The sequence below is a fragment of the Leucopleurus acutus genome (assembly GCF_964270905.1).
Source record: "Leucopleurus acutus genome assembly, chromosome: 7".
In the NCBI taxonomy this organism is placed as follows: domain Eukaryota; kingdom Metazoa; phylum Chordata; class Mammalia; order Artiodactyla; family Delphinidae; genus Leucopleurus; species Leucopleurus acutus.
Window position 1 is genome coordinate 67,788,043 of NC_139150.1, and position 25,172 is coordinate 67,813,214.

At 41.9% G+C, this 25,172-nt stretch overlaps 1 protein-coding gene across 2 annotated transcripts in view; it reads left to right on the forward strand.

Annotated features, from left to right (window-relative positions):
• Positions 1–25,172, forward strand: part of ADAMTSL1 (ADAMTS like 1) — a gene marked incomplete at both ends in the record, with an annotated part of 462,446 nt that overhangs the window by 291,414 nt on the left and 145,860 nt on the right. For both annotated transcript variants that reach the window (XM_082843595.1, XM_082843596.1), the window contains 2 exons: positions 3,573–3,726; positions 4,616–5,744. In XM_082843595.1, the coding sequence (XP_082699721.1) occupies positions 3,573–3,726; positions 4,616–5,744 (1,283 nt within the window). The remainder of the gene's footprint in view (positions 1–3,572; positions 3,727–4,615; positions 5,745–25,172) is intronic.

Consider the following 25,172-nt stretch of genomic DNA (forward strand, 5'->3'; position numbering starts at 1 on the left):
GTATCTTTTCTGACCAGAATGCTATGAGACTAGATATCAATCACAGGAAAAAAAACTATAAAAAATACAAACACATGGTAGCTAAACAATATGCTACTAAGTAACCAAGAGATCACTGAAGAAATCAGAGGAAGTCAAAAAGTACATAGAAACAAATGACAATGAAAACATGACGACCCAAAACCAATGGGATGCAGCAAAAGCAGTTCTAAGAGGGAAGTTTATAGCTACACAATCCTACCTCAAGAAACAAGAAGAATCTCAAATAAACAACCTAACCTTACACCTAAAGCGATTAGAGAAAGAAGAACAAAAACACCCCAAAGTTAGCAGAAGGAAAGAAATCATAAAGATCAGAAAGAAATGAAAAAGAAATGAAGGAAACAGTAGCAAATATCAGTAAAACTAAAAGCAGGTGCTTTGAGAAGATAAACAAAATTGATAAACCATTAGCCAGACTCATCAAGAAAAAAACAAAAGGGAGAAGACAGAAATCAACAGAATTAGAAATGAAAAAGGAGAAGTAACAACTGACACTGCAGAAATACAAAGGATCATGAGACATTACTACAAGCAGCAATATGCCAATAAAATGGACAACAAATCATAGAGAAGCACAACCTTCTGAGACTGAACCAGGAAGAAATAGAAAATATAAACAGACCAATCACAAGCACTGAAATTGAAACTGTGATTAAAAATCTTCCAACAAACAAGACCCCAGGACCAGATGGCTTCACAGGCGAATTCTATCAAACATTTAGAGAAGAGCTAACACCTATCCTTCTCAAACTCTTCCAGAATATAGCAGAGGGAGGAACACTCCCAAACTCATTCTGTGAGGCCACCATCAACCTGAAACCAAAACCAAAGATGTCACAAAGAAAGCACTACATGCCAGTATCACTGATGAACATAGATGCAAAAATCCTCAACAAAATACTAGCAAACAATCCAACAGCACATTAAAAGAATCATACACCATGATCAAGTGGGGTTTATCCCAGGAATGCAAGGATTCTTCAGTATATGCAAATCAACCAATGTGATACACCATATTAATATATTGAAGGATAAAAACCATATGATAATCTCAATAGATTCAGAAAGAGCTTTCCACAAAATTCAACACCCATTTATGATAAAAACTCTCCAGAAAGTAGGCATAGAGGGAAGCTACCTCAACATAATAAAGGGCAATATATGACAAACTCACAGCCAACATTGTTCTCAATGGTGAAAAACTGAAACCTCTTCCTCTAACATCAGGAACAAGACAAGGTTGCCCACTCTCACCACTATTATTCAACACAGTTTTGGGAGATTTAGCCACAGCAATCAGAGAAGAAAAAGAAATAAAGGGAATCCAAATCGGAAAAGAAGAAGTAAAACTGTCACTGTTTGCAGAGGACATGATACTATACATAAAGAATCCTAAAGATGCTACCAGAAAACTGCTAGAGTTAATCAATGAATTTGGTAAAGTAGCAGGATACAAAATTAATGCACAAAAATCTCTTGCATTCCTATACACTAACGATGAAAAATCTGAATGTGAAATTAAGGAAACACTCCCATTTACCATTGCAACAGAAAGAATAAAATACCTAGGAATAAACCTACCTAAGGAGACAAAAGACCTGTATGCAGAGAAGTATAAGACACTGATGAAAGAAATTAAAGACAATACAGAGAGATATACCATGTTCTTGGATTGGAAGAATCAATATTGTGAAAATGATTATACTACCCAAAGCAATCTACAGATTCAATGCCATCCCTATCAAACTACCAATGGCATTTTTCAAATCAAACAAAAAATTTCACAATTTGTATGGAAACACAAAAGACCCCAAATAGCCAAAGCAATCTTGAGAATGAAAAATGGAGCTGGAGGAATCAGGCTCCCTGACTTCAGACTATACTACAAAGCTACAGTAATCAAGACAGTATGGTACTGGCACAAAAACAGGATATTGATCAATGGAACAGGATAGAAAACCCAGAGATAAACCCACGCACATACGGTCACCTTATCTTTGATAAAGGAAGCAAGAATAAACAATGGAGAGAAGACAGCCTCTTCAGTAAGTGGTTCTGGGAAAACCTGACAGCTACATGTAAAAGAATGAAGTTAGAACACTCCCTAACACCATACACAAAAATAAACTCAAAATGGATTAAAGACCTAAATGTAAGGCTAGACACTATAAAACTCTTAGAGGAAAACATAGAGCACTCTTTGACATAAATCACAGCAAGATCCTTTTTGACCCACCTCCTAGATAAATGGCAATAAAAACAAAAATAAGCAAATGAGACCTAAACTTAAAAACTTTTGCACAGCAAAGGAAACCATAAACAAGATGAAAAGAAAACCCTCAGAATGGGAGAAAATATTTGCAAATGAAGCAACTGACAAAGGATTAATCTCCACAATATACAAGCAGCTTATGCGGCTTGATATCAAAAAAAACAACCCAACCCAAAAATGGGTCAAAGTCCTAAATAGTCATTTCTCCAAAGAAGATATCCAGATTGCCAACAAACATATGAAAGGATGTTCAACATCACTAATCATTAGAGAAATGCAAATCAAAACTACAATGAGGTATCACCTCACACGGGTCAGAATGGCCATCATGAAAAAATCTACAAACAATAAATGCTGGAGATGGTGTGGAGAAAAGGGAACCCTCTTGCACTGTTGGTAGGAATGTAAATTGATACAGCCACTATGGAGAACAGTATGGAGGTTCCTTAAAAAACTAAAAATAGAACTAACATATGCCCCAGCAATCCCACTACTGGGCATATACCCTGAGAAAATCATAATTCAAAATGAGACATGTACCACAGTGTTCATTGAAGCACTGTTTACAATAGCCAGGACATGGAAGCAACCTAAGTGTCCATCTACAGATGAATGGATAAAGAAGATGTGATACATATATACAGTGGAATATATTGTATATTCCTAGGGGCATATACAATATGTATATGAACCTGGGGTCAAGACAGGAATGAAGATGCAGACATAGAAAATGGACTTAAAGACACGGGGAGGGGGAAGGATAAGCTGGGACAAAGTGAGAGAGTAGTATTGACATATATACACTACCAAATGTAAAATAGATAGCTAGTGAGAAGCAGCCACATAGCAGAGGGAGATCAGCTCGGTGCTTTGTGACCACCTAGTGGGTGGCATATGCAAGTGGGAGGGGATAGAGGTATATATGTATACATATAGCTGATTCACTTTGTTATACAGCAGAAACTAACACAGCATTGTGACGCAATTATACTCCAATAAAGATGTTAGAAAAAAAAAGTCAAAACAGGTGAAAGGTCCACAGGAGACATGAGACTAGAAAATCTTCGAGTAGAATATGCCTACAGTATGGATGTGTCTTCCCACATTGTTACATAATTAATATTTCTCTATCTCTCTTAGTTGCTATTGCTTTTCCAAGCAACTTCTTCCTTATTTTGGTGAGTTTCAGAGCCCACACGAACCCATTAGCCTTTAGTTACCTGAATTTACATGCTTTGGGCCCTTCTTTTCCCACCAGTGTTCCACGAGCTGCGGGGAGGGCACCCAGACGCGAAGTGCCATTTGCCGGAAGGTGCTGAAAACAGGTGTCTCAGCTACTGTCAATTCCTCCCTGTGCCCGCCCCTGCCGTTCTCTTCATCCATCAGGCCCTGTATGCTGGCCACCTGTGCAAGTGAGTATGTCAGAGCTCTGGGGATGGGGAGACGGCAAGAACAGTAGCTTTTCCTGAACCCAAGACCAGCGGCAGATAGGCAGTAAAGCCCTCTGAGGGCATTAGGCTCGTGAGCTCAGCTGGAGATGGGGAAGGAATCTTAATTATACGTGGCCAGGCAGGATGCTTTTCTCTGCTGGAAAAAACAGTTTGCAGGAGGTAGGGCAAAGTTCACTTGCTGGCATATGGAGATCTGGAAGCTGGAGTCAGCATGTTACTAATGAAGCCTAATGTTACCCACTCCAGTGTTTTAAACTAAACAGATTTGTTTAATGTTAATCCCTAGAGGTGTAACACTTCTGGGGTCTCCTCCCCATGTATACGGGGACCCTGGTGCTCCGCAGGACCCAAAAGGGATCCATTCTCCTTCTCTTTGTCCTCTGCCTCTTTTTATGATGCTGATTTCTTTCTCTTTCTTTCTTTCTTTCTTTTTTAAGTCCTTTTAATGAGAGGAACTGCCTTTCCCCTGGAACCGCCCTCCATCTAGAACCCTGCATCTCAGCTTCTAGGGGTAGACAACCCCAGCAGCGTGATAGCAGGTTGCCCCACTGCACCTCATTAGCTCTCCCATGTTTCATTGCGGCAGCAGCTTGATGGCCCACAGCTGGTAGCCATTTACTTCCGTAAAACAGAAGGTGGTAAATGAAGGCCCAGCCCAAACCAAACTGAAGTGCTTTCTTTCCCTCTTCTCCCTTTTGTCCCCCGTCTTTCTTCTCTTTGCCCTCTCCTTTTCACTGTCTCTTGTCGCTGCACCTCACTGCCCCCTTTCTCTGCTCTCCGCTTCTCTCTCTCCGCTCTCCGCTTCTCTTTCTCCATCCATCTGCCTTCCCTTTCATTGCTTTCATTCCAGGGCCCGGGTGGCCATCCACAAAGCACAGTCCTCACATCGCGGCAGCAAGGAAGGTATACATCCAGACCCGTCGGCAGAGGAAGCTGCACTTCATCGTGGGGGGATTCGCCTACCTGCTCCCCAAGACCGCAGTGGTGGTACGCTGTCCCACGCGGCGCTTCCGCAAGCCCCTCATCACCTGGGAGAAAGACGGCCAGCACCTCATCAGCTCCGCCCACGTCACCGTGGCCCCATTTGGGTACCTGAAGATCCACCGCCTCAAGCCCTCTGATGCGGGCATCTACACCTGCTCGGCTGGCCCGGCCCGGGAGCAGTTTGTGATTAAGCTCATTGGAGGCAACCGGAAGCTGGTGGCCCGGCCCTTGAGCCTGCGGAGCGAGGAGGAGGCCCTCGCGGTGAGGAAGGCCCGCCCGAAGGAGGCCCTGCAGACCCACAAACACCAGAACGGGATCTTCTCCAATGGCAGCAAGGCCGAGAAGCGGGGCCTCCCTGCTGATGCCGGGAGCCGCTATGATGATCTGGTCTCTCGGTTGCTGGAGCAGGGGGGCTGGCCAGGAGAGCTGCTCGCCTCCTGGGAGGTCCAGGACTCCACAGAAAGGAACACATCCTCAGAAGAGGACCAGAACGCCGAGCAGGGCCTTCTGCACCTGCCTTTCACCATGGTGGCCGAGCAGCAGCGCCTGGACGACATCCTCCGGAACCTCTCCCAGCAACCCGAGGAGCTCCGCGACGTCTACAGCAAGCACCTAGTGGCCCAGCTGGCCCAGGAGATCTTCCGCAGCCGCCAGGACGCGCACCAGGACGCGCTCCTCAAGCCGTCCGAGCGGGGGATTCCCCCAGTGGCCATCCCTCCTCATAAACACGTGTCTGGCTTCAGCAGCTCCCTCCGGACCTCGTCCACTGGGGAGGGCGGGGGCAGCTCTCGCCGGCCGCACCGGAAGCCCATCATCTTGCGCAAAATCTCAGCCGCCCAGCAGCTCTCAGCCTCCGAGGTGGTCACCCACCTCGGGCAGACTGTGGCCCTGGCCAGCGGGACACTGAGTGTGCTTCTGCACTGCGAGGCCATAGGCAACCCAAGGCCTACCATCAGCTGGGCCCGGAACGGAGAAGAGGTTCAGTTCAGCGACAGGTGAGCTTTGCAGCTACTCCGGTCTGGGAGGGACGGGCAAGGGGCCACACTGTGTGGGAGACACCCTATTCATTCTTCCTTCAAGGTGTTTCCAAGGGTCGGGCTTAGAGCACTGGGCCTCAGGGATTGCTCCCATCCTGGGTTTCAACCCTCTCTTGGCACTGATAGACTGTTGAAGCAAAGACAAGGTATTTAATTTCTCTAAACTGTCTGTTCTCATCTTTATAAGGTAATAATAAGGATGCCTACCAATCCCAATCCCCGTAGGATCCCAAAGATTAATGAGATACTCTCTGGATAGCTTTGAACTTTCGGCAGAAAAATATCATTCCAGGCCAAGGCATTGTTACATTACCATTTTGTGAGATGAACCGCTGAAAATCTTGTACACCAGGATACTGTCTGTGTGTGTGTGGTCCCCCAGGGCTGGGGAGAGAGTGCAGCCAGCAGCTGCTGCCCCCGTGGGTGAGCCCATCCTCTGTCTGGGCTGGACAAGGCTGTTTGTTGCAGAAAGTTTTTATTCCCAGTCGGACCTGTGATTAATTATCCTAATATCTCTCGGTGTCTCTGTTTTGATGTGTCTTTACTGGGATGACAGCATATATTACTTACTGGTTTCCTTGGGCCGTGGCCACTCATAATGTAAAATCAATAGTGATAGAAGAGGTAATAATAATAACAATATTTTTAATACCACCTGTGTGCCAAGCAGCATGCCGTGCTTCCTATGGACATCCTCTTTAATCTTTATAGTGGCCCTGACAACAGATAGTTGGCATTAATTGAGTAGTGACTGTCTCCCAGACAAGTGTAAACTCCTTTTTTTTTTTTTTTTTTGCGGTACGCGGGCCTCTCACTGTTGAGGCCTCTCCCGTTTTGGAGCACAGGCTCCGGACGCGCAGACTCAGCGGCCATGGCTCACGGGCCCAGCCGCTCCGCGGCATGTGGGATCTTCCCGGACCGGGGCACGAACCCGCGTCCCCTGCATCGACAGGCGGACTCTCAACCACTGCGCCACCAGGGAAGCCTCAAGTGTAAACTCTTTATATGCTTTATCTTACTGACTTCTAACAGTGGCCCTAAGAAGTAGGTATAATTTTTATCCACACTTTACGGAAGAGGAAACCAGTCTAGCAACTTGCTAAAGATCACATTTATTAGGTGGCAGAGCCAAAACGTGTGACAAAAATAAGATGGGCAGCGAATAGAAGAGTCACAGTCCATGGATGAGGGAGGAACCTTTAAGGTCCTCTGGCCCAAATCCTCATTTTAACTTTTTATCTTCTCTGAATCCATGGAGCATGCTCTGTTCATGAAATCTACTTTGAAATACTATTGTTCAGCTAATCCTCTTCACTGGCTTGGTAGCTTTGAGTGAGGAAGGAAAGGTGGCAGGATTTATTGTGCCAGGCAGGGTGCCAGGTTTATTTAGATGTTACTGCATTTGTTCGTCTGACGGTCAGTCTACAAGATTGACATTATCCTCCAGTTTCACATAGAAAACTGAGGTTCAGCAGCTCACCCAAGGTCCCACTTTAGTAAGGACCAGACTGAGGACTCAATGTCAAGTTTACTTGATTCCAAAGAGTAGTTCTGTCTCCTCTTCCGAGGCTTGATGAACAAACGTGACTTTGTCCGTCCTGCCCACATCTTTTGTGCTTTTGAAATGTCAATAATATTGCCTCTCAGTCTGAGCACTTACAGATCAAATAGTTTTAATAACAATACTAAGTATTTTTTCTTTGACACTGTGCTCAGTGCTTTAAAGGTAACATTATCTTGTTTAATCTTAAAAAAAAAAACCCTATGGGGTAAGTACTGTTGTTACCACATCAGTAATTAAAAGGCTGAGGCACCCACACAGAAGCCCTGGAGACAAGGACTGAATGAACTATGTTTTGAGAGCCTATGGTGGTAACCTCTCCTCTTGTTTGCTTCTTGGTCCTCCCCAGTTTATACTTTCCTCGATCAGCTTAACTGCTGTGATCCCTGCAGTTTTTTCCAGAAATCTTTGTAAGGAATTTGTGGGTCGGGCCAAAGTTGCGGTAAATCCCTTGAGGCCACTGGGGAGAGAGACACCTCCGGCATCAGACCCCCAGGATGATGGGCGCTGATTGAAAGTGGTACCCTGGTGCTCAGGTGCATGCTGCACTGGAACTCACCTCTGTGACTGTACCTGTCACACCTGTTGTGCCCAAATCATGCCATGCCTTCCACCAGCCAGTCGGTTTCTCACTGTTGCATTCACATCCCCTGGCCTATTGCCCGAGATTGGTGTTATTGAGATCAAAGGAGGTAGCGGTTGGCTGTGTGAGGGAAAAGATGAGAATTAACATTTCTTGACTAACTCCAGATATTGTGCCCCCGTGCTAGCAACTTCCATAGCCATCATCTCTGTTAATGTCCACTGTAAAGTGTAACATATGAACTGATATCCCTATTTCAGAGACGAGGAAACCGAGGCTCACCATAATTAAGGAAGTTGACCAATGTTAAATAGCTAGTAAACGGCAGAACCAACAGAGCAGATTCAAACCCAGTTCTGCCAACTGAAGCTCGTGCTGTTTTGAGTGACTAAGTTCATGTTTGCATGTATCTCCTATACTTCACCAGGGATATCAAGCTATCTCAAGATCCCTGCTGTTTTCTACCGGCTTCTTCCAGGATCCCTTCTTTCGCATAGTGACTATTTCCTCCTAAAAGCTGTACAGCAAGACAGGCCATTGGGGATGGGGGAGGGGATGATTAGGACTCTGCTCTGCCTGGAACCGCAGGGAGAATATTGAGGCCATGGCTTCCTCAGGGGTCCTGACAATTTCCTTGAGTGCTGGAGATTATGAAATCCAAGGATCAGGGCCCATGGGTCACTGGTGACTACAGAAAAGATGTGGAGGGAGTTAGATAAGGATTGAGGGCTTTGGGCTGGTCTTGCCCTTTACTTTCCATGGCCTTAATCCTTTCGTTTTAAAAATGAGGGGGGTTGTAGCAGATCATCTCTGATCCACACCCTTCACTCATTTGTAGAAGGGCATAGAAGGTTAAAACCCGTATGTTGGTGGAGAGTGGAGAGAGCCTTGAGCACAGTAGCTTCAAAATTTGTCGTACAAGTTGTTTCCAAGTGGTCCACAAAACAGGGATTCATCAATCACGTGAGTTTGAGACATGCTCGCTTAAAGCTAAACGGAGGTATTTACTGCTGGACTTTACTTATATTTTTTAATATAGTATTTGATTTTTTTTTATTATAAAAACAATGAAGAGGCTATAAAACAATTCAAATAATACCTGTGTATGTATAGTAAGAGTGCAGGTCTCCTTCATGCCCTCAATCCTATTCCCCAGAGGCTGTCAGTCTTAATAATTCGGTATACATCCCTTTGGAATTTTTATATATTTTATTGTATTATATATAAAACACATACACACATAGGATTTGTGTTTTTAATGGGAAGTTACTCATGGTTAGAAGTTTGACTTGATTTTTATTCAACAACATGTCTAGGAAAACATTTCAGAGTAGTAGGTAGGGGTCTGTATCACCTTTTTCAACAGCTGATTACTGTTCTTGAATGTATTTAACTAACCCCCAGGTGAAAATGATTTTGGTTTTTCCATGTTTTTTTAACTCCTTTAAGCAGTCCAACATGTGTTGTGACTTTCCAAGTGGATGATACAGTATTCAGTGTTTTCCAAGTACTTCTTTGATCAGTGAACAATTTTTTGGCCTAGTAATCTCAAGGATATCAATAATTCTTGAAATACTGCTTAGAAATACGACTTTTGCCTTTTAATTTTCACCTTAGTGGGCATTGAGTGTCCAGTGGCTTTAAGATGAAGAAGTTTCAACAGAATCTTGCTAAAAAACAGAAACATAGCAGCCAGGTGCTAAAGATATGAAAAGTTGTAGGCCTAGGACAGCAGAGGGCAAATCCTAGGTCTTGAGTTCCCAGGACATTGGTGAGAGTGGCAGTGGAGGGTAACATTCAGAAAGCATGGGGGCCATGAGCAAACAGTATTACAGTGCTTGCCACTCTCAAGACTTTTTTCCAGATCTAGCCTCAACAGAGCTTCTTAAAGCAAGTTAATGGCACGTGGTAGGGAAAAATAAGAGATTTCTGTTTCTGATCCTTGACATCATAATTTTTCCGTTTTACTTAGCTAGCCAGTAAGAAGTGTGGCTGGAGCTTACTCTTCTATGCAGTTGTCCAAGTGGAGTTTCAGAAAATAAAATGGATGCATCTGTACAGAGCACACAGAAGGCACAGCACTGCCATTGGGACGGCTCTGCTATGGTTGTTGGTGACCTCTTTTGTGTTGGGTTTCATTGCTTGTCATCATTAGTGCGTCTGGTAGCGGTTGCGAAATTCTTATTAATTTTCAAACAGAGAAGTGCTGAAATGCCCGGGGTTACAGTTCAGTTAGTCTGTTTTTGTTTAGTGCCCAAATCCATCTTTCTGAAAGAGTCTGCAAGCTTCAGTTGGCTGTTGGTCTGTAGGACTTTGCAGATATATTAAAGTATACTCTAGATAGCCTGAGCCAGCAAGGTAGGTCAAGGTAGAAAGAAAGTGACTGAAGTCTGTTACTTCTTGGCTTTTAAATATGCCAAAGCTTGATTTGAAAGAAATTGGTTTTCAGAAAGAATCACTAACAATTCAGACAGTACTGCATCTCATCAGATATATAACTTACTAGTTAAAATGAATTCACATCATTCTTAGAAGCACATGTCAACTTCTTAAGCAATCATTTACAGGATGTCCCTAAGTGTATTACGACAGACTGGTTCTTCTTAATCCGTACTTCTTCCTTTATTTCACAAACCTTCTCATGCTTACTCTGAGCCAGCCCCTATGTTAGATATGAAGGATGGAGGAAAAGGAGACTCATTTCCTGTCAGTGCAACTCAAAGGCTAGTTTGGAATCCAGAGAAGTAAATGCAGTGTTTAAATGCTAAGAGAGGGGTATGCATATTTATTCATTCCATAAATATTTATTAATCTACCTATCATATGCCAGATATACACCTACTTGCTAGGATATTGTGATGAATGAAACAGAAGTCCGTGTTCTCTTGCACTTTACGTACATTTAGATATCTGCTGAACTGGCACACATCAGAAAGATCTTTCCTGATCATTGTAGCTAAAGGAGCACTCTGCATCATTCTCTAACCCTTCAACTCTATTTTATTCACAGAATTTTATCGTCATTTGACGTATTATATATTTATGCACTGATGGCCTGTCCATTAGGGTAGAGGCTTTCTTTACTGCTGTGTCCCTAGTGCTGGAAAGAGTAGCTGGCACTACACAGGTACTAAATAAACAGTGAATGAATTAATGAGTGAGTGTGAAGCAAGACAATAAACACAGAAAAGGACACAAAGATATCAGATGGTGATAAGTGCTGGGCAGAAAATGAAACAGAGCTTTGATAAGCAATGATCTGGTGACCACATTAGATGGGTACTCTGAGGAGGTGACCTGGAAGAAAAAAGCTGAATGATGACCAGTGTCCAGCAATACGACATCAGAAGGAAGAGCATTCCTGGGCAAGGGAAAAATGGTGCAAAACCCCTAAAGTGAAAATGAGTTTATTGTGTTGAAAGAACCCAAAAGAAGCTCATTTGGCTGGAGTGTGGCAGGCTGAAGGTAGAGGTGATATGGGATGAAGCCATGGGGTCAACCAGAGACCAGGATGAGGAGCTGAGGTTTTAGTCTGAGCACCACAGGGAGATTTTGGAGGGTATTCATCAGGAATGTCAAATGATCTAATTTCCATTTTTATAGATGCACACTGGCTACTTTGTGGTGAGTGTATTTCAGAGGAGCATGAGTAGAAGCTGGGGGGCTATAAGGGGCCCTTTGCAATCATCCCTTCAACTCCCCAAGTATCTCTTGGGCATTGGGTACAGTGATGAGTGCCAGAAAGTGAGATCATAAATAAGGAGAGGTCCCTGCTCTTCAGAAACTAAGATACACTGAAAGGCTAATAGAGGATACAGTAACTTTTGAGCCTCAAGGTTGTTTTTAAACTCCAATGGTCACAATACTTCTCTTAAAAATTCTAAACTTTAAAAAGGAGATACGGGATTCTCTGGTGTCACAGTGGTTAAGAATCCACCTGCCAATGCAGGGAACACAGGTTCGAGCCCTAGTCTGGGAAGATCCCACATGCCGCGGAGCAACTAAGCCCATGCGCCACAGCTACTGAGCCTGCGCTCTAGAGCCTGCGAGCCACAACTACTGAAACCCGCGCACCTAGAGCCCATGCTCCACAACAAGAGAAGGCACCGCAATGAGAAGATGGTGCACCACAACGAAGAGTAGCCCCCACTCACCGCAACTAGAGAAAGCCCGCACGCAGTGACGAAGACCAAATGCAGCCAGAAATAAATAAATAAATTTTAAAAAATAATAATAAAAAATAAAAAGGGGATAGAGGAGGGGTTCCCAAATTCAGTGTGCATAATAATTGCCAGGAACGTGTTAGAAATGGAGACACCCACATCCTACCCTACCCCAGAAACTCTTTCTACAGTAGGGTCCCATCATTTGCATTTTTTTGCACTAAATCCAAACTCAACTTTATTTATTTATTTTTTATATTGGAGTATAGTTGATTAACAATGTTGTGTTAGTTTCAGGTGTACCACAAAGTGATTCAGTTATACCTATACATGTATCTACTCTTTTTCAAGTTCTTTTCCCATTTAGGTTATTACAGACTATTGAGCAGAGTTCCCTGTGCTATACAGTAGCTCCTTGTTGGTTATCTATTTTAAATAAATCAGTGTGTTTATGTCAATCCCAAACTCCCAATCTATCCCTACCCCCCACCCTTCCCCCCTGGTAACCATAAGTTCGTTCTCTAAGTCTATGAGTCTGTTTCTGTTTTGTAAATAAGTTCCTTTGTATCTTTTGTTTTTTACATTCTGCATATAAGTGATATCATATATTTCTTTCTCTGAGTTACTTCACTTAGTATGATAATCTCCAGGTCCATCCATGTGGCTGCAATGGCATTATTTCATTCTTTTTAATGGCTGAGTAATATTCCATTGTATATATGCACCACATTTTCTTTCTGTCATTTGCATTTTAACAAGCACTACAGGTGGCTCTGAGATCGGTGGTTCAAGGACCACCTTTTAGAAGAGCTGAGAGAGAAAAATGGGGGAAGGTTAACCTCAGAGTCGAATTAGGCACTTCTGTTTGTTCTGTTAAAAGATGTAGTAGAGACAGACAGAACTCCATGCCTAAATGACACTTAGGAATTCCAAGCACTCTCCCATCCCCGTGCCTCCTTCCCAGATTCCCACCAACCCACATACTCACGTTCACCCTGAGCCTGAGATTTGAGAGAGACCACGAAGTGCCCATGTGTGGAGGGAGCAGACATGGTGGAAGCTAACAGACTCCAAATCTGCCAATATTCTGGAAAAATTCTGGATGGCTAGAGGTTAAGATAACTAAGTGTGGCTACCTTGTTCATCCAGAGAACAAAGAAGCAGGACTGGACTTTGCAGCATAGCCATCGGGGGTGAGTTAGGAAGTACTTTTCAGGGCTGTGTGCCAGTTGATTGAGAAAACAAGAGAACTCTGCTTTGTTTTCCCTTGGCTTTCATTGCTGAGTCCATGTAGTTCGTGTGGATCTCTAATTGACTGGTTCCACCATATTGCTGCCTGCAAAAGCCACCAGAAGACAAGTATTCTAGCCTCACTCCACGGTCCTAGTGCATTACTGGCACCTGAGTGGTTTGAAAACATTACTCTTATAGCCCTCTACTGCCAATTTATAACCTAGAAATATTTTACGTGTAGAAGGCTACTTTAGGTTCCCCCTCCAAGGTGGTTAATTGTGAGTTTTTTAAATCCTGCCTAATATTTCCACTCAGTTCATTATGGAGTTGCTCCTATTTGCCCACCTCACATTCTAAGACCGCATGTAACATATAACATACACTCCTCTTGAGTAAAGCCCCCTCCCCACCCCCCCAAAAAGTTATTTCTTGTTTGTTGAAAAAGAAGAAAGTTGTCTCTCAAAACATGCCTTATCTACTCTGAGCTCTCAGCAGCATTCTACGCAGGCTGAGCCCTTCTTCCGAAAAACACTTTCTTGCTGCTTTAGAAACCACACACACTTGGCTTGCTTCTTACTTCTCTGGTTATTCTTTCTCAGCATCTCTGTGGATTCCTCTTCCTCTGCCCACCTCTTAGCTACCCCCCTTAGGAGCCTCACTCTGTATACACTAGTGGTCCCATGGCTCCAGGACTCCTCTGTATGCTGATGATTCTCCTGTATCTAGCACAGAGCACATCTCTCTTCTGACTCAGATGTACAGTTGTCTACTAGGCATCCTAACCCAGCTGCCCCACGAAAAGGTCAATCAATATCTCTAAAACGAAACTCCTGAATCCTTATCTCAGTAAAGAGTACCCCCAACCATCCAACTTTCCAAGCCAAAATACAGGCATACCTTGGAGATATTGTGGGTTCAGTTCCAGATCACCATGATAAAGCAGGTATTACAATAAAGCAAGTCAATTTTTTTTTTGGTTTCCCAGTACGTATAAAAGTTATGTTTACTCTGTACTGTAGAGTGTTAACTATGTGATAGCACTGTGTCTTAAAAACCGATCTATATACCTTAATCTAAAAATACTTTCTTGCTAAAAATGCTAACCATCATCTGAACCTTCAGCAAGTCACAGTAGTAACGTCAAAGATCACTGATCCTATATCACCATAACAAATATAAGAATGAGGAAAAAGTTTGAAACATTGCAAAAATTACCAAAACGTGACACAGAGACACGAAGTGAGCAAATGCTATTGGAAAAATGGCACCAATAGACTTGCTCCACGTGGGGTTGCCTCAAATCTTCAGTTTATAAAAAAATGCAGTATCTGCGAAGCACAAGAAAGCGAAGCACGATAAAACGAGGTCTGCCTGTATTTCTAGATTGTTCACGCTCTTCAGTGGCTCTTTCACCCTCCACTCGTCTCTGTTCTCACTGCCTGTACTTGGTTTACCTTTGTCAGCTCTGCATGATTGCAGAAGCCTCCTAGCCCTATATTTGCCTTCTCGAGAGCAGGGGTTGGCAAATTACAGCCAGTGGCTTTACATTTTTTTAAAGGTATTACTAAGAATGGCTTTTAAAAGATTATTAAAAGAGCCATTGAAATTGATCCCAGAGCTCTTTGATTAACTTGATGACACTTAATAAGTGGTGGAGCTGGGATATGAGACAGGCTATTTAAAGGGTTATTAAAGGAATGGCTTTTGCATTTTTTTAATGATGCACCTAAATTTTTTTTATTTATTTTATTTTTTAAATTAGTCATCCATTTTATACACATCAGTGTATACATGTCAAGCCCAATCAACCAATTCATCACACCACCACCACCACCCCACTGCGGCTTTCCCCCCTTGGTGTCCATATGTTTCTTCTCTACATCTGTGTCTCAATTTCTGCCCTGCAAACCGGTTCATCTGTACAATTTTTCTAGGTTCCACATGTATGTGTTAATATATGATATTTGTTTTTCCCTTTCTCACTTACTTCACTCTGTATGACAGTCTCTACATCCATCCACGTTTGTATAAAGGACCCAATTTTATTCCTTTTTATGGCTGAGTAATATTCCATTGTATATATGTACCACATCTTCTTTATCCATTCGTCTGTCAGTGGGCATTTAGGTTGCTTCCATGACCTGGCTATTGTAAATAGTGCTGCAATGAACATTGGGTTGCATGCGTCTTTTTGAATTATGGTTTTCTCAGGGTATATGCCCAGTAGTGGGATTGCTGGATCATATGGTAATTCTATTTTTAGCTTTTTAAGGAACCTCCATACTGTTCTCTATAGTGGCTGTATCAATTTACATTCCCACCAACAGTGCAAGAGGGTCCCCTTTTCTCCACACCCTCTCCAGCATTTGTTGTTTGTAGATTTTCTGATGATGCCCATTCTAACTGGTGTGAGGTGATACCTCATTGTAGTTTTGATTTGCATTTCTCTAATAATTAGTGATGTTGAACAGCTTTTCATGTGCTTCTTGGCCATTGGTATGTCTTCCTTGAAGAAATGTCTATTTAGGGCTTCTGCCATTTTTGGATTGTGTTGCTTTTTTTTTTTTTAATATTGAGCTTCATGAGTTGTTTATATATTTTGGAGATTAATCCTTTGTCCGTTAATTCGTTTGCAAATATTTTCTCCCATTCTGAGAGGGTGTCTTTTCGTCTTGTTTATGGTTTCCTTTGCTGTGCAAAAGCTTTGAAGTTTCATTAGGTCCCATTTGTTTATTTTTGTTTTTATTTCCATTACTCTAGGAGGTGGATCAAAAAAGATCTTGCTGTGATTTATGTCAAAGAGTGTTCTTCCTATGTTTTCCTCTAAGAGTTTTATACTGTCCAGTCTTACATTTAGGTCTCGAATCCATTTTGAGTTTATTTTTGTGTATGGTGTTAGGGAGTGTTCTAATTTCATTCTTTTACATGTAGCTGTCCAGTTTTCCCAGCACCACTTATTGAAGAGACTGTCTTTTCTCCATTGTATATCCTTGCCTCCTTTGTCATAGATTAGTTGACCATAGGTGCGTGGGTTTACCTCTGGGCTTTCTATCTTGTTGCATTGATTTATATTTCTGTATTTGTGCCAGTACCATATTGTCTTAATTACTGTAGCTTTGTAGTATAGTCTGAAGTCAGGGAGTCCGATTCCTCCACCTCTGTTTTTTCCCCTCAAGACTGCTTTGGCTTTTCGGGGTCTTTTATGTTTCCATACCAATTGTGAAATTTTTTGTTCTAGTTCTGTAAAAACTGACATTGGTAATTTGATAGGGATTGCATTGAATCTGTAGATTGCTTTGGGTAGTATAGTCATTTTCACAATATTGATTCTTCCAGTCCAAGAACATGGTATATATCTCCATCTGTTGGTGTCATCTTTAATTTCTTTCATCAGTGCCTTATACTTTTCTGCATACAGGACTTTTGTCTCCCTAGGTAGGTTTATTCCTAGGTATTTTCTTTTTGTTGCAATGGCAAATGGGAGTGTTTCCTTAATTTCTTTTTCAGATTTTTCATCATTAGGATGTAGGAATGTAAGAGATTTCTGTGCATTAATTTTGTATCCTGCAACTTTACCAAATTCATTGATTAGCTCCAGTGGTTTTCTGGTGGCATCTTTAGGATTCTTTATGTATAGTATCATGTCATCTTCAAACAGTGACAGTTTTACTTCTTCTTTTCTGATTTGGATTCCCTTTATTTCTTTTTCTTCTCCGATTCTCATGGCTAGGACTTCCAAAACTCTGTTGAATAATGGTGGCGAGAGTGGGCATCCTTGTCTTGTTCCTGATCTTAGAGGAAATGCTTTCAGTTTTTCACCATTGAAAATGATGTTTGCTGTGGGTTTGTAATATATGGCCTTTATTATGTTGAGGTAGGTTCCCTCCATGCCCACTTTCTGGAGAATTTTTATCATAAATGGGTGTTGAATTTTTTTTTTTGAAGGTCACTAATCTAGGGGGCTGAGTCATGATTAATGGAATAGAACAGGTTATGGTATGCCAGGTGTTTTAAACCACACTTTGGCAAACTGTTTTGCATATAATCATTTCCTTTTTTTTTTTTTTTTTACATCTTTATTGGGGTATAATTGCTTTACGATGGTGTGTTAGTTTCTGCTGTATAACAAAGTGAATCAGTTATACACATACATATGTTCCCATATCTCTTCCCTCTTGCATCTCCCTCCCTCCCACACTCCCTATCCCACCCCTCTAGATGGTCACAAAGCACCGAGCTGATCTCCCTGTGCTATGTAGCTGCTTCCCACTAGCTGTCTATTTTACGTTTGGTAGTGTATATATGTCCATGGCACTCTCGTGCTTTGTCACAGCTTACCCTTCCCCCTCCCCATATCCTCAAGTCCATTCTCTACTAGGTCTGTGTCTTTATTCCTGTCTTACCCCTAGGTTCTTCATGACACTTGTTTTTCTTAAATTCCATATATATGTGTTAGCATACGGTATTTGTCTTTCTCCTTCTGACTTACTTCACTCTGTATGACAGACTCTAGGTCTATCCACCTCATTACAAATAGCTCAATTTCATTTCTTTTTATGGCTGAGTAATATTCCATTGTATATATGTGCCACATCTTCTTTATCCATTCATCCGATGATGGACACTTAGGTTGTTTCCATCTCTGGGCTATTGTAAATAGAGCTGCAATGAACATTTTGGTACATGACTCTTTTTGAATTACAGTTTTCTCAGGGTATATGCCCAGTAGTGGGATTTGCTGGGTCATATGGTAGTTCTATTTGTAGTTTTTTAAGGAACTTCCATACTGTTCTCCATAGTGGCTGTACCAATTCACGTTCCCACCAGCAGTGCCAGAGTGTTCCCTTATCTCCACACCCTCTCCAGCATTTATTGTTTCTAGATTTTTTGATGATGGCCATTCTGACTGGTTTGAGGTGATATCTCATTGTAGTTTTAATTTGCATTTCTCTAATGATTAATGATGTTGAACATTCTTTCATGTGTTTGTTGGCAGTCTGTATATCTTCTTTGGAGAAATGTCTATTTAGGTCTTCTGCCCATTTTTGGATGGGGTTGTTTGTTTTTTTGTTACTGAGCTGCATGGACTGCTTATAAATTTTGGAGATTAATCCTTTGTCAGTTGCTTTATTTGCAAATATTTTCTCCCATTCTGAGGGTTGTCTTTTTGTCTTGTTTATGGTTTCCTTTGCTGTGCAAAAGCTTTGAAGTTTCATTAGGTCCCATTTGTTTATTTTTGTTTTTATTTCCATTTCTCTAGGAGGTGGGTCAAAAAGGATCTTGCTGTGATTTATGTCAGACTGTTCTGCCTATGTTTTCCTCTAAGAGTTTGATAGTTTCTGGCCTTACATTTAGGTCTTTAATCCATTTTGAGCTTATTTTTGTGTATGCTGTTAGGGAGTGATCTAATCTCATACTTTTACATGTAGCTGTCCAGTTTTCCCAGCACCACTTATTGAAGATGCTGTCCTTTCTCCACTGTACATTCCTGCCTCCTTAATCAAAGATAAGATGACCATATGTGCATGGGTTTATCTCTGGGCTTTGTATCCTGTTCCATTGATCTATCTTTCTGTTTTTGTGCCAGTACCATACTGTCTTGATTACTGTAGCTTTGTAGTATAGTCTGAAATCAGGGAGCCTGATTCCTCCAGCTCCGTTTTTCGTTCTCAATATTGCTTTGGCTATTCGGGGTCTTTTGTGTTTCCATACAAATTGTGAAACTTTTTGTTCTAGTTCTGTGAAAAATGCCAGTGGTAGTTTGATAGGGATTACATTGAATCTGTAGATTGCTTTGGGTAGTAGTGTCATTTTCACAATGTTGATTCTTCCAGACCAAGAACATGGTATATCTCTCCATCTATTTGTATCATCTTTAATTTCTTTCATCAGTGTCTTATAATTTTTCTGCATACAGGTCTTTTGTCTCCTTAGGTAGGTTTATTCCTAGATATTTTATTCTTTTTGTTGCAGTGGTAAATGGGAGTGTTTTCTTGATTTCACCTTCAGTTTTTTCATCATTAGTGTATAGGAATGCCAGAGATTTCTGTGCATTGATTTTGTATCCTGCTACTTTACGAAATTCATTGATTACCTCTAGTTGTTTTCTTGTAGCATCTTTAGGATTCTCTATGTATAGTACCATGTCATCTGCAAACAGTGACAGCTTTACTTCTTCTTTCCCGATTTGGATTCCTTTTATTTCCTTTTCTTCTCTGATTGCCTTGGCTAAAACTTGCCAAACTATGTTGAATAAGAGTGGTGAGAGTGGGCAAACTTGTCTTTTTCCTGATCTTAGTGGAAATGCTTTCAGTTTTTCACCATTGAGGACGATGTTGGCTGTGGGTTTGTCATATATGGCCTTTATTATGTTGAGGAAAGTTCCCTCTTTGCCTACTTTCTGCAGGGTTTTTATCATAAATGGGTGTTGAATTTTGTCAAAAGCTTTCTCTGCATCTATTGAGATGATCATATGGTTTTTCTCCTTCAGTTTGTTAATATGGTGTATCACATTGATTGATTTGCGTATATTGAAGAATCCTCGCATTCCTGGAATAAACCCCAGTTGATCATGGCGTATGATCCTTTTAATGTGCTGTTGGATTCTGTTTGCTAGTATTTTGTTGAGGATTTTTGCATCTATGTTCATCAGGGATATTGGCCTGTAGTTTTCTTTCTTTGTGACATCCTTGTCTGGTTTTGGTATCAAGGTGATGGTGGCCTCGTAGAATGAGTTTGGGAGTGTTCCTCCCTCTGCTATATTTTGGAAGAGTTTGAGAAGGATAGGTGTTAGCTCTTCTCTAAATGTTTGATAGAATTCGCCGGTGAAGCCATCTGGTCCTGGGCTTTTGTTTGTTGGAAGACTTTTAATCACAGTTTCAATTTAATTACTTGTGATTGGTCTGTTCATATTTTCTATTTCTTCCTGATTCAGTCTTGGCAGGTTATGCATTTCTAAGAATATGTCCATTTCTTCCAGGTTGTCCATTTCATTGGCATAGAGTTGCTTGTAGTAATCTGTCATGAGCTTTTGTATTTCTGCAGTGTCAGTTGTTACTTCTCTTTTTTCATTTCTAATTCTATTGATTTGAGTCTTCTCCCTTTTTTTCTGGATGAGTCTGGCTAATGGTTTATCAATTTTGTTTATCTTCTCAAAGAACCAGCTTTTATTTTTATTGATCTTTGCTATTGTTTCCTTCATTTCTTTTTCATTTATTTCTGATCTGATTTTTATGATTTCTTTCCTTCTGCTAACTTTGGGGGTGTTTTGTTCTTCTTTCTCTAATTGCTTTAGGTGCAAGGTTAGGTTGTTCATTCGAGATGTATCCTGTTTCTTAAGTTAGGATTGTATTGCTATAAACTTCCCTCTTAGAACTGCTTTTGCTACATCCCATAGGTTTTGGGTCGTTGTGTCTCCATTGTCATTTTTCTCTAGGTATTTTTTTATTTCCTCTCTGATTTCTACAGTGATCACTTCGTTATTAAGTAGTGTATTGTTCAGCCTCCATGTGTTCGTGTTTTTTACAGATCTTTACCTGAAATTGATATCTAGTCTCATAGCGTTGTGGTCGGAAAAGATACTTGATACAATTTAAATTTTCTTAAATTTACTGAGGCTTGATTTGTGCCCCAAGATATGATCTATCCTGGAGAATGTTCCATGAGCACTTGAGAAGAATGTGTATTCTGTTGTTTTTGGATGGAATGTCCTATAAATATCAATTAAGTCCATCTTGTTTAATGTATCGTTTAAAGCTTGTGTTTCCTTATATATTTTCATTTTGGATGATCTGTCCATTGGTGAAAGTGGGGTGTTAAAGTCTCCTACCATCAATGTGTTACTGTCGATTTCCCCTTTTATTGCTGTTAGTATTTTCCTTATGTATTGAGGTGCTCCTGTATTGGGTGCATAAATATTTACAATTGTTATATCTTCTTCTTGGATCGATCCCTTGATCATTATGTAGTGTCCTTTTTCTCTTGTAATAGTCTTTATTTTAAAGTCTATTTTGTCTGATATGAGAATTGCCAGTCCAGCTTTCTTTTGGCTTCCATTTGCATGGAATATCTTTTTCCATCCCCTTACTTTCAGTCTGTATGTGTCTCTAGGTCTGAAGTGGGTCTCTTGTAGACAGCATATATATGGGTCTTGTTTTTGTATCCATTGAGCCAATCTGTGTCTTTTGGTCGGAGCATTTAGTCCATTGACATTTAAGGTAATTATCAATATGTATGTTCCTATTCCCATTTTCTTAATTGTTTTGGGTTCGTTATTGTAGGTCTTTTCCTTCTCTTGTGTTTCTTGCCTAGAGAAGTTCCTTTAGCATTTGTTGTAAAGCTGGTTTGGTGGTGCTGAACCCTCTTAGCTTTTGCTTGTCTGTAAAGGTTTTAATTTCTCCATCAAATCTGAATGAGATCCTTGCTGGGTAGGGTAATCTTGGTTGCAGGTTTTTCTCCTTCATCACTTTAAATATGTCCTGCCAGTCCCTTCTGGCTTGCAGAGTTTCTGCTGAAAGATCAGCTGTTAACCTTATGGGGATTCCCTTGTGTGTTATTTGTTGGTTTTCCCTTGCTGTTTTTAATATGTTTTCTTTGTATTTAATTTTTGACAGTTTGATTAATATATGTCTTGGCATATTTCTCCTTGGGTTTATCCTGTATGGGACTCTCTGTGCTCCCTGGACTTGATTAACTATTTCCTTTCCCATATTAGGGAAGTTTTCAACTGTAATCTCTTCAAATATTTTCTCAGTCCCTTTCTTTTTCTCTTCTTCTTCTGGAACCCCTATAATTCTAATGTTGGTGCGTTTAATGTTGTCCCAGAGGTCTCTGAGACTGTCCTCAGTTCTTTTCATTCTTTTTTCTTTATTCTCCTCTGCAGTAGTTATTTCCACTATTTTATCTTCCCGATCACTTATCCATTCTTCTGCCTCAGTTATTCTGCTATTGATCCCATCTAGAGTATTTTTAATTTCACTTATTGTGTTGTTCCCCATTGCTTGTTTCATCTTTAGTTCTTCTAGGTCCTTGTTAAATGTTTCTTGCATTTTCTCTATTCTGTTTCCAAGATTTTGGATCATCTTTACTATCATTATTCTGAATTCTTTTTCAAGTAGACTGCCTATTTCCTCTTCATTTGTTAGGTCTGGTGGGTTTTTATCTTGCTCCTTCATCTGCTGTGTGTTTTTCTGTCTTCTCATTTTGCTTATCTTACTGTGTTTGGGGTCTCCTTTTTGCAGGCTGCAGGTTCGTAGTTGCTGTTGTGTAGGCTTCCTGGTTGAGGGGACTAGTGCCTGTGTTCCGGTGGATGAGGCTGGATCTTGTCTTTCTGGTAGGCAGGTCCATGTCTGGGGGTGTGTTTTGGGGTGTCTGTGACCTTATTATGATTTTAGGCAGCCTCTCTGCTAATGGGTGGGGTTGTGTTCCTGTCTTGCTGGTTGTTTGGCATAGGGTGTCCAGCGCTGTACCTTGCTGGTCTTTGAGTGAAGCTGGGTGCTGGTGTTGAGATGGAGATCTCTGGGAGATTTTTGCCGTTTGATATTATATGGAGCTGGGAGGTCTCTTGTGGACCAGTGTCCTGAAGTTGGCTCTCCCACCTCAGGGACCCAGCACTAACTCCTGGCTGCAGCACCAAGAGCCTTTCATCCACATGGTTCAGAACAAAAGTGAGAAAAAGTAGAAAGGGAGAAAGGAAGGAAGGAAGGAAGGAAGGAAGAAAGGAGGGAGGGAGGAGGGAAGGAAGGAAAGAAAGAAAGAAGATAGAATAAAATAAAATAATTAAAATTAAAAATAATCATTAAGAAAAAAAATTTTTTTAAAGAACAAAAAAACGGACGGATAGAACCCTAGGACAAATGGTGGAAGCAAAGCTATACAGACAAAATCTCACACAGAAGCATACACATACACACTCACAAAAAGGGGAAAAGGGGAAAAAATCCTAAATCTTGCTCTCAAAGTCCACCTCCTCAATTTGGGATGATTCGTTGTCTATTCATGTATTCCACAGATGCAGGGTACATCAAGTTGATTGTGGAGCTTTAATCCGCTGCTTCTGAGGCTGCTGGGAGAAATTTCCCTTTCTCTTCTTTGTTCACACAGCTCCCGCGGCTCAGCTTTGGATTTGGCCCTGCCTCTGCGTGTAGGTCACCGGAGGGCGTCTGTTCTTCGCTCAGACAGGACGCGGTTAAAGGAGCAGCTCTTCGGGAACTCTGACTCACTCAGGCCAGGGGGGAGGGAGGGGCACGTAGTGCGGGGCGAGCCTGCAGCGGCAGAGGCCATTGTGACGTTGCACCAGCCTGAGGCGCACCGTGCGTTCTCCCGGGGAAGTTGTCCCTGGATCCCGGGACCCTGGCAGTGGCGGGCTGCACAGGCTCCTGAGAGGGGAGGTGTCGATAGTGACCTGTGCTCGCACACAGGCTTCTTGGTGGCAGCAGCAGCAGTCTTAGCGTCTCATTCCCGTCTCTGGGGACCGTGCTGTTAGCCGCGGCTCGCACCCGTCTCTGCACCTCCTTTAAACAGCGTTCTTAATCCCTTCTCCTCTCGCACCAGGAAACAAAGAGGGAAGAAAAAGTCTCTTGCCTCTTTGGCAGGTCCACACTTTTCCCCACACTCCCTCCCGTCTAGCCGTGGCGCACTATCCCCTGCAGGCTGTGTTCACGCCGCCAGCCCCAGTCCTCTTCCTGCCTCCGACCGAAGCCCAAGCCTCAGCTCTCGGCCCCGCCTGCCCCGGCGGGTGAGCAGACAAGCCTCTCGGCCTGGTGAGTGCCGGTCGGCACTGATCCTCTGTGCGTGAATCTCTCCGCTTTGCCTTCCGCACCCCTGTTGCTGTGCTCTCCTCCACGGCTCCGAAGCTTTTCCCCTCCACCACCTGCAGTCTCAGCCCGTGAAGGGGCTCCTAGTGTGTGGAAACTTTTCCTCCTTCACAGCTCCCTCTTACTGGTGCAGGTCCCGTCCCTATTCTTTAGTCTCTGTTTATTCTCTTTTTCTTTTGCCCTACCCAGGTACATGGGGACTTTCTTGCCTTTTGGGAGGTCTGAGGTCTTCTGCCTGTGTGTTCAGTAGGAGTTGGTCCACGTGTAGATGTATGTATTCCTGGTGTATCTGTGGGGTGGAAGGTGATCTCAGTGTCTTACTCTTCTGCCATCTTCCCTGATCTCCGCATATAATCATCTGGGTGTTGAATTTTATCAAAAGCTTTTACTGCATCTGTTGAAATGATCATATGGTTTTTATTCTTCACTTGGTTAATATAGTGTATAGCATTGATTGATTTGTGCATATTGAAGAATCCTTGCATCCCTGGGATAAATCCCACTTGATCACGGTGTATGATTCTTTTAATGTGTTGTTGGATTCTTTTTGCTAGTATTTTATTGAGGATTTTTGCATCTGTATTCATCAGTGATATTGGTCTGTAATTTTCTTTTTTTGTAGTATCTTTGTCTGCTTTTGGTATCAGGGTGATGGTGGCCTCATAGAATGAGTTTGGGAGTGTTCCTTCCACTGCAACTTTTTGAGAAGAATTTGAGAAGGATGGGTGTTAGCTCTTCTCTAAATGTTTGATAGAATTCACCTGTGAAGCCATCTGGTCCTGGACTTCTGTTTGTTGGAAGACTTTTAATCACAGTTTCAATTTAATTACTTGTGATTGGTCTGTTCGTATTTTCTATTTCTTCCTGGTTCAGTCTTGGAAGGTTATACCTTTCTAAGAATTTGTCCATTTCTTCCAGGTTGTCCATTATATTGGCATAGAGTTGCTTGTAGTAGTCTCTTAGGATGCTTTGTATTTCTGCGGTGTCTGTTGTAACTTCTCCTTTTTCATTTCTAATTTTGTTGATTTGAGT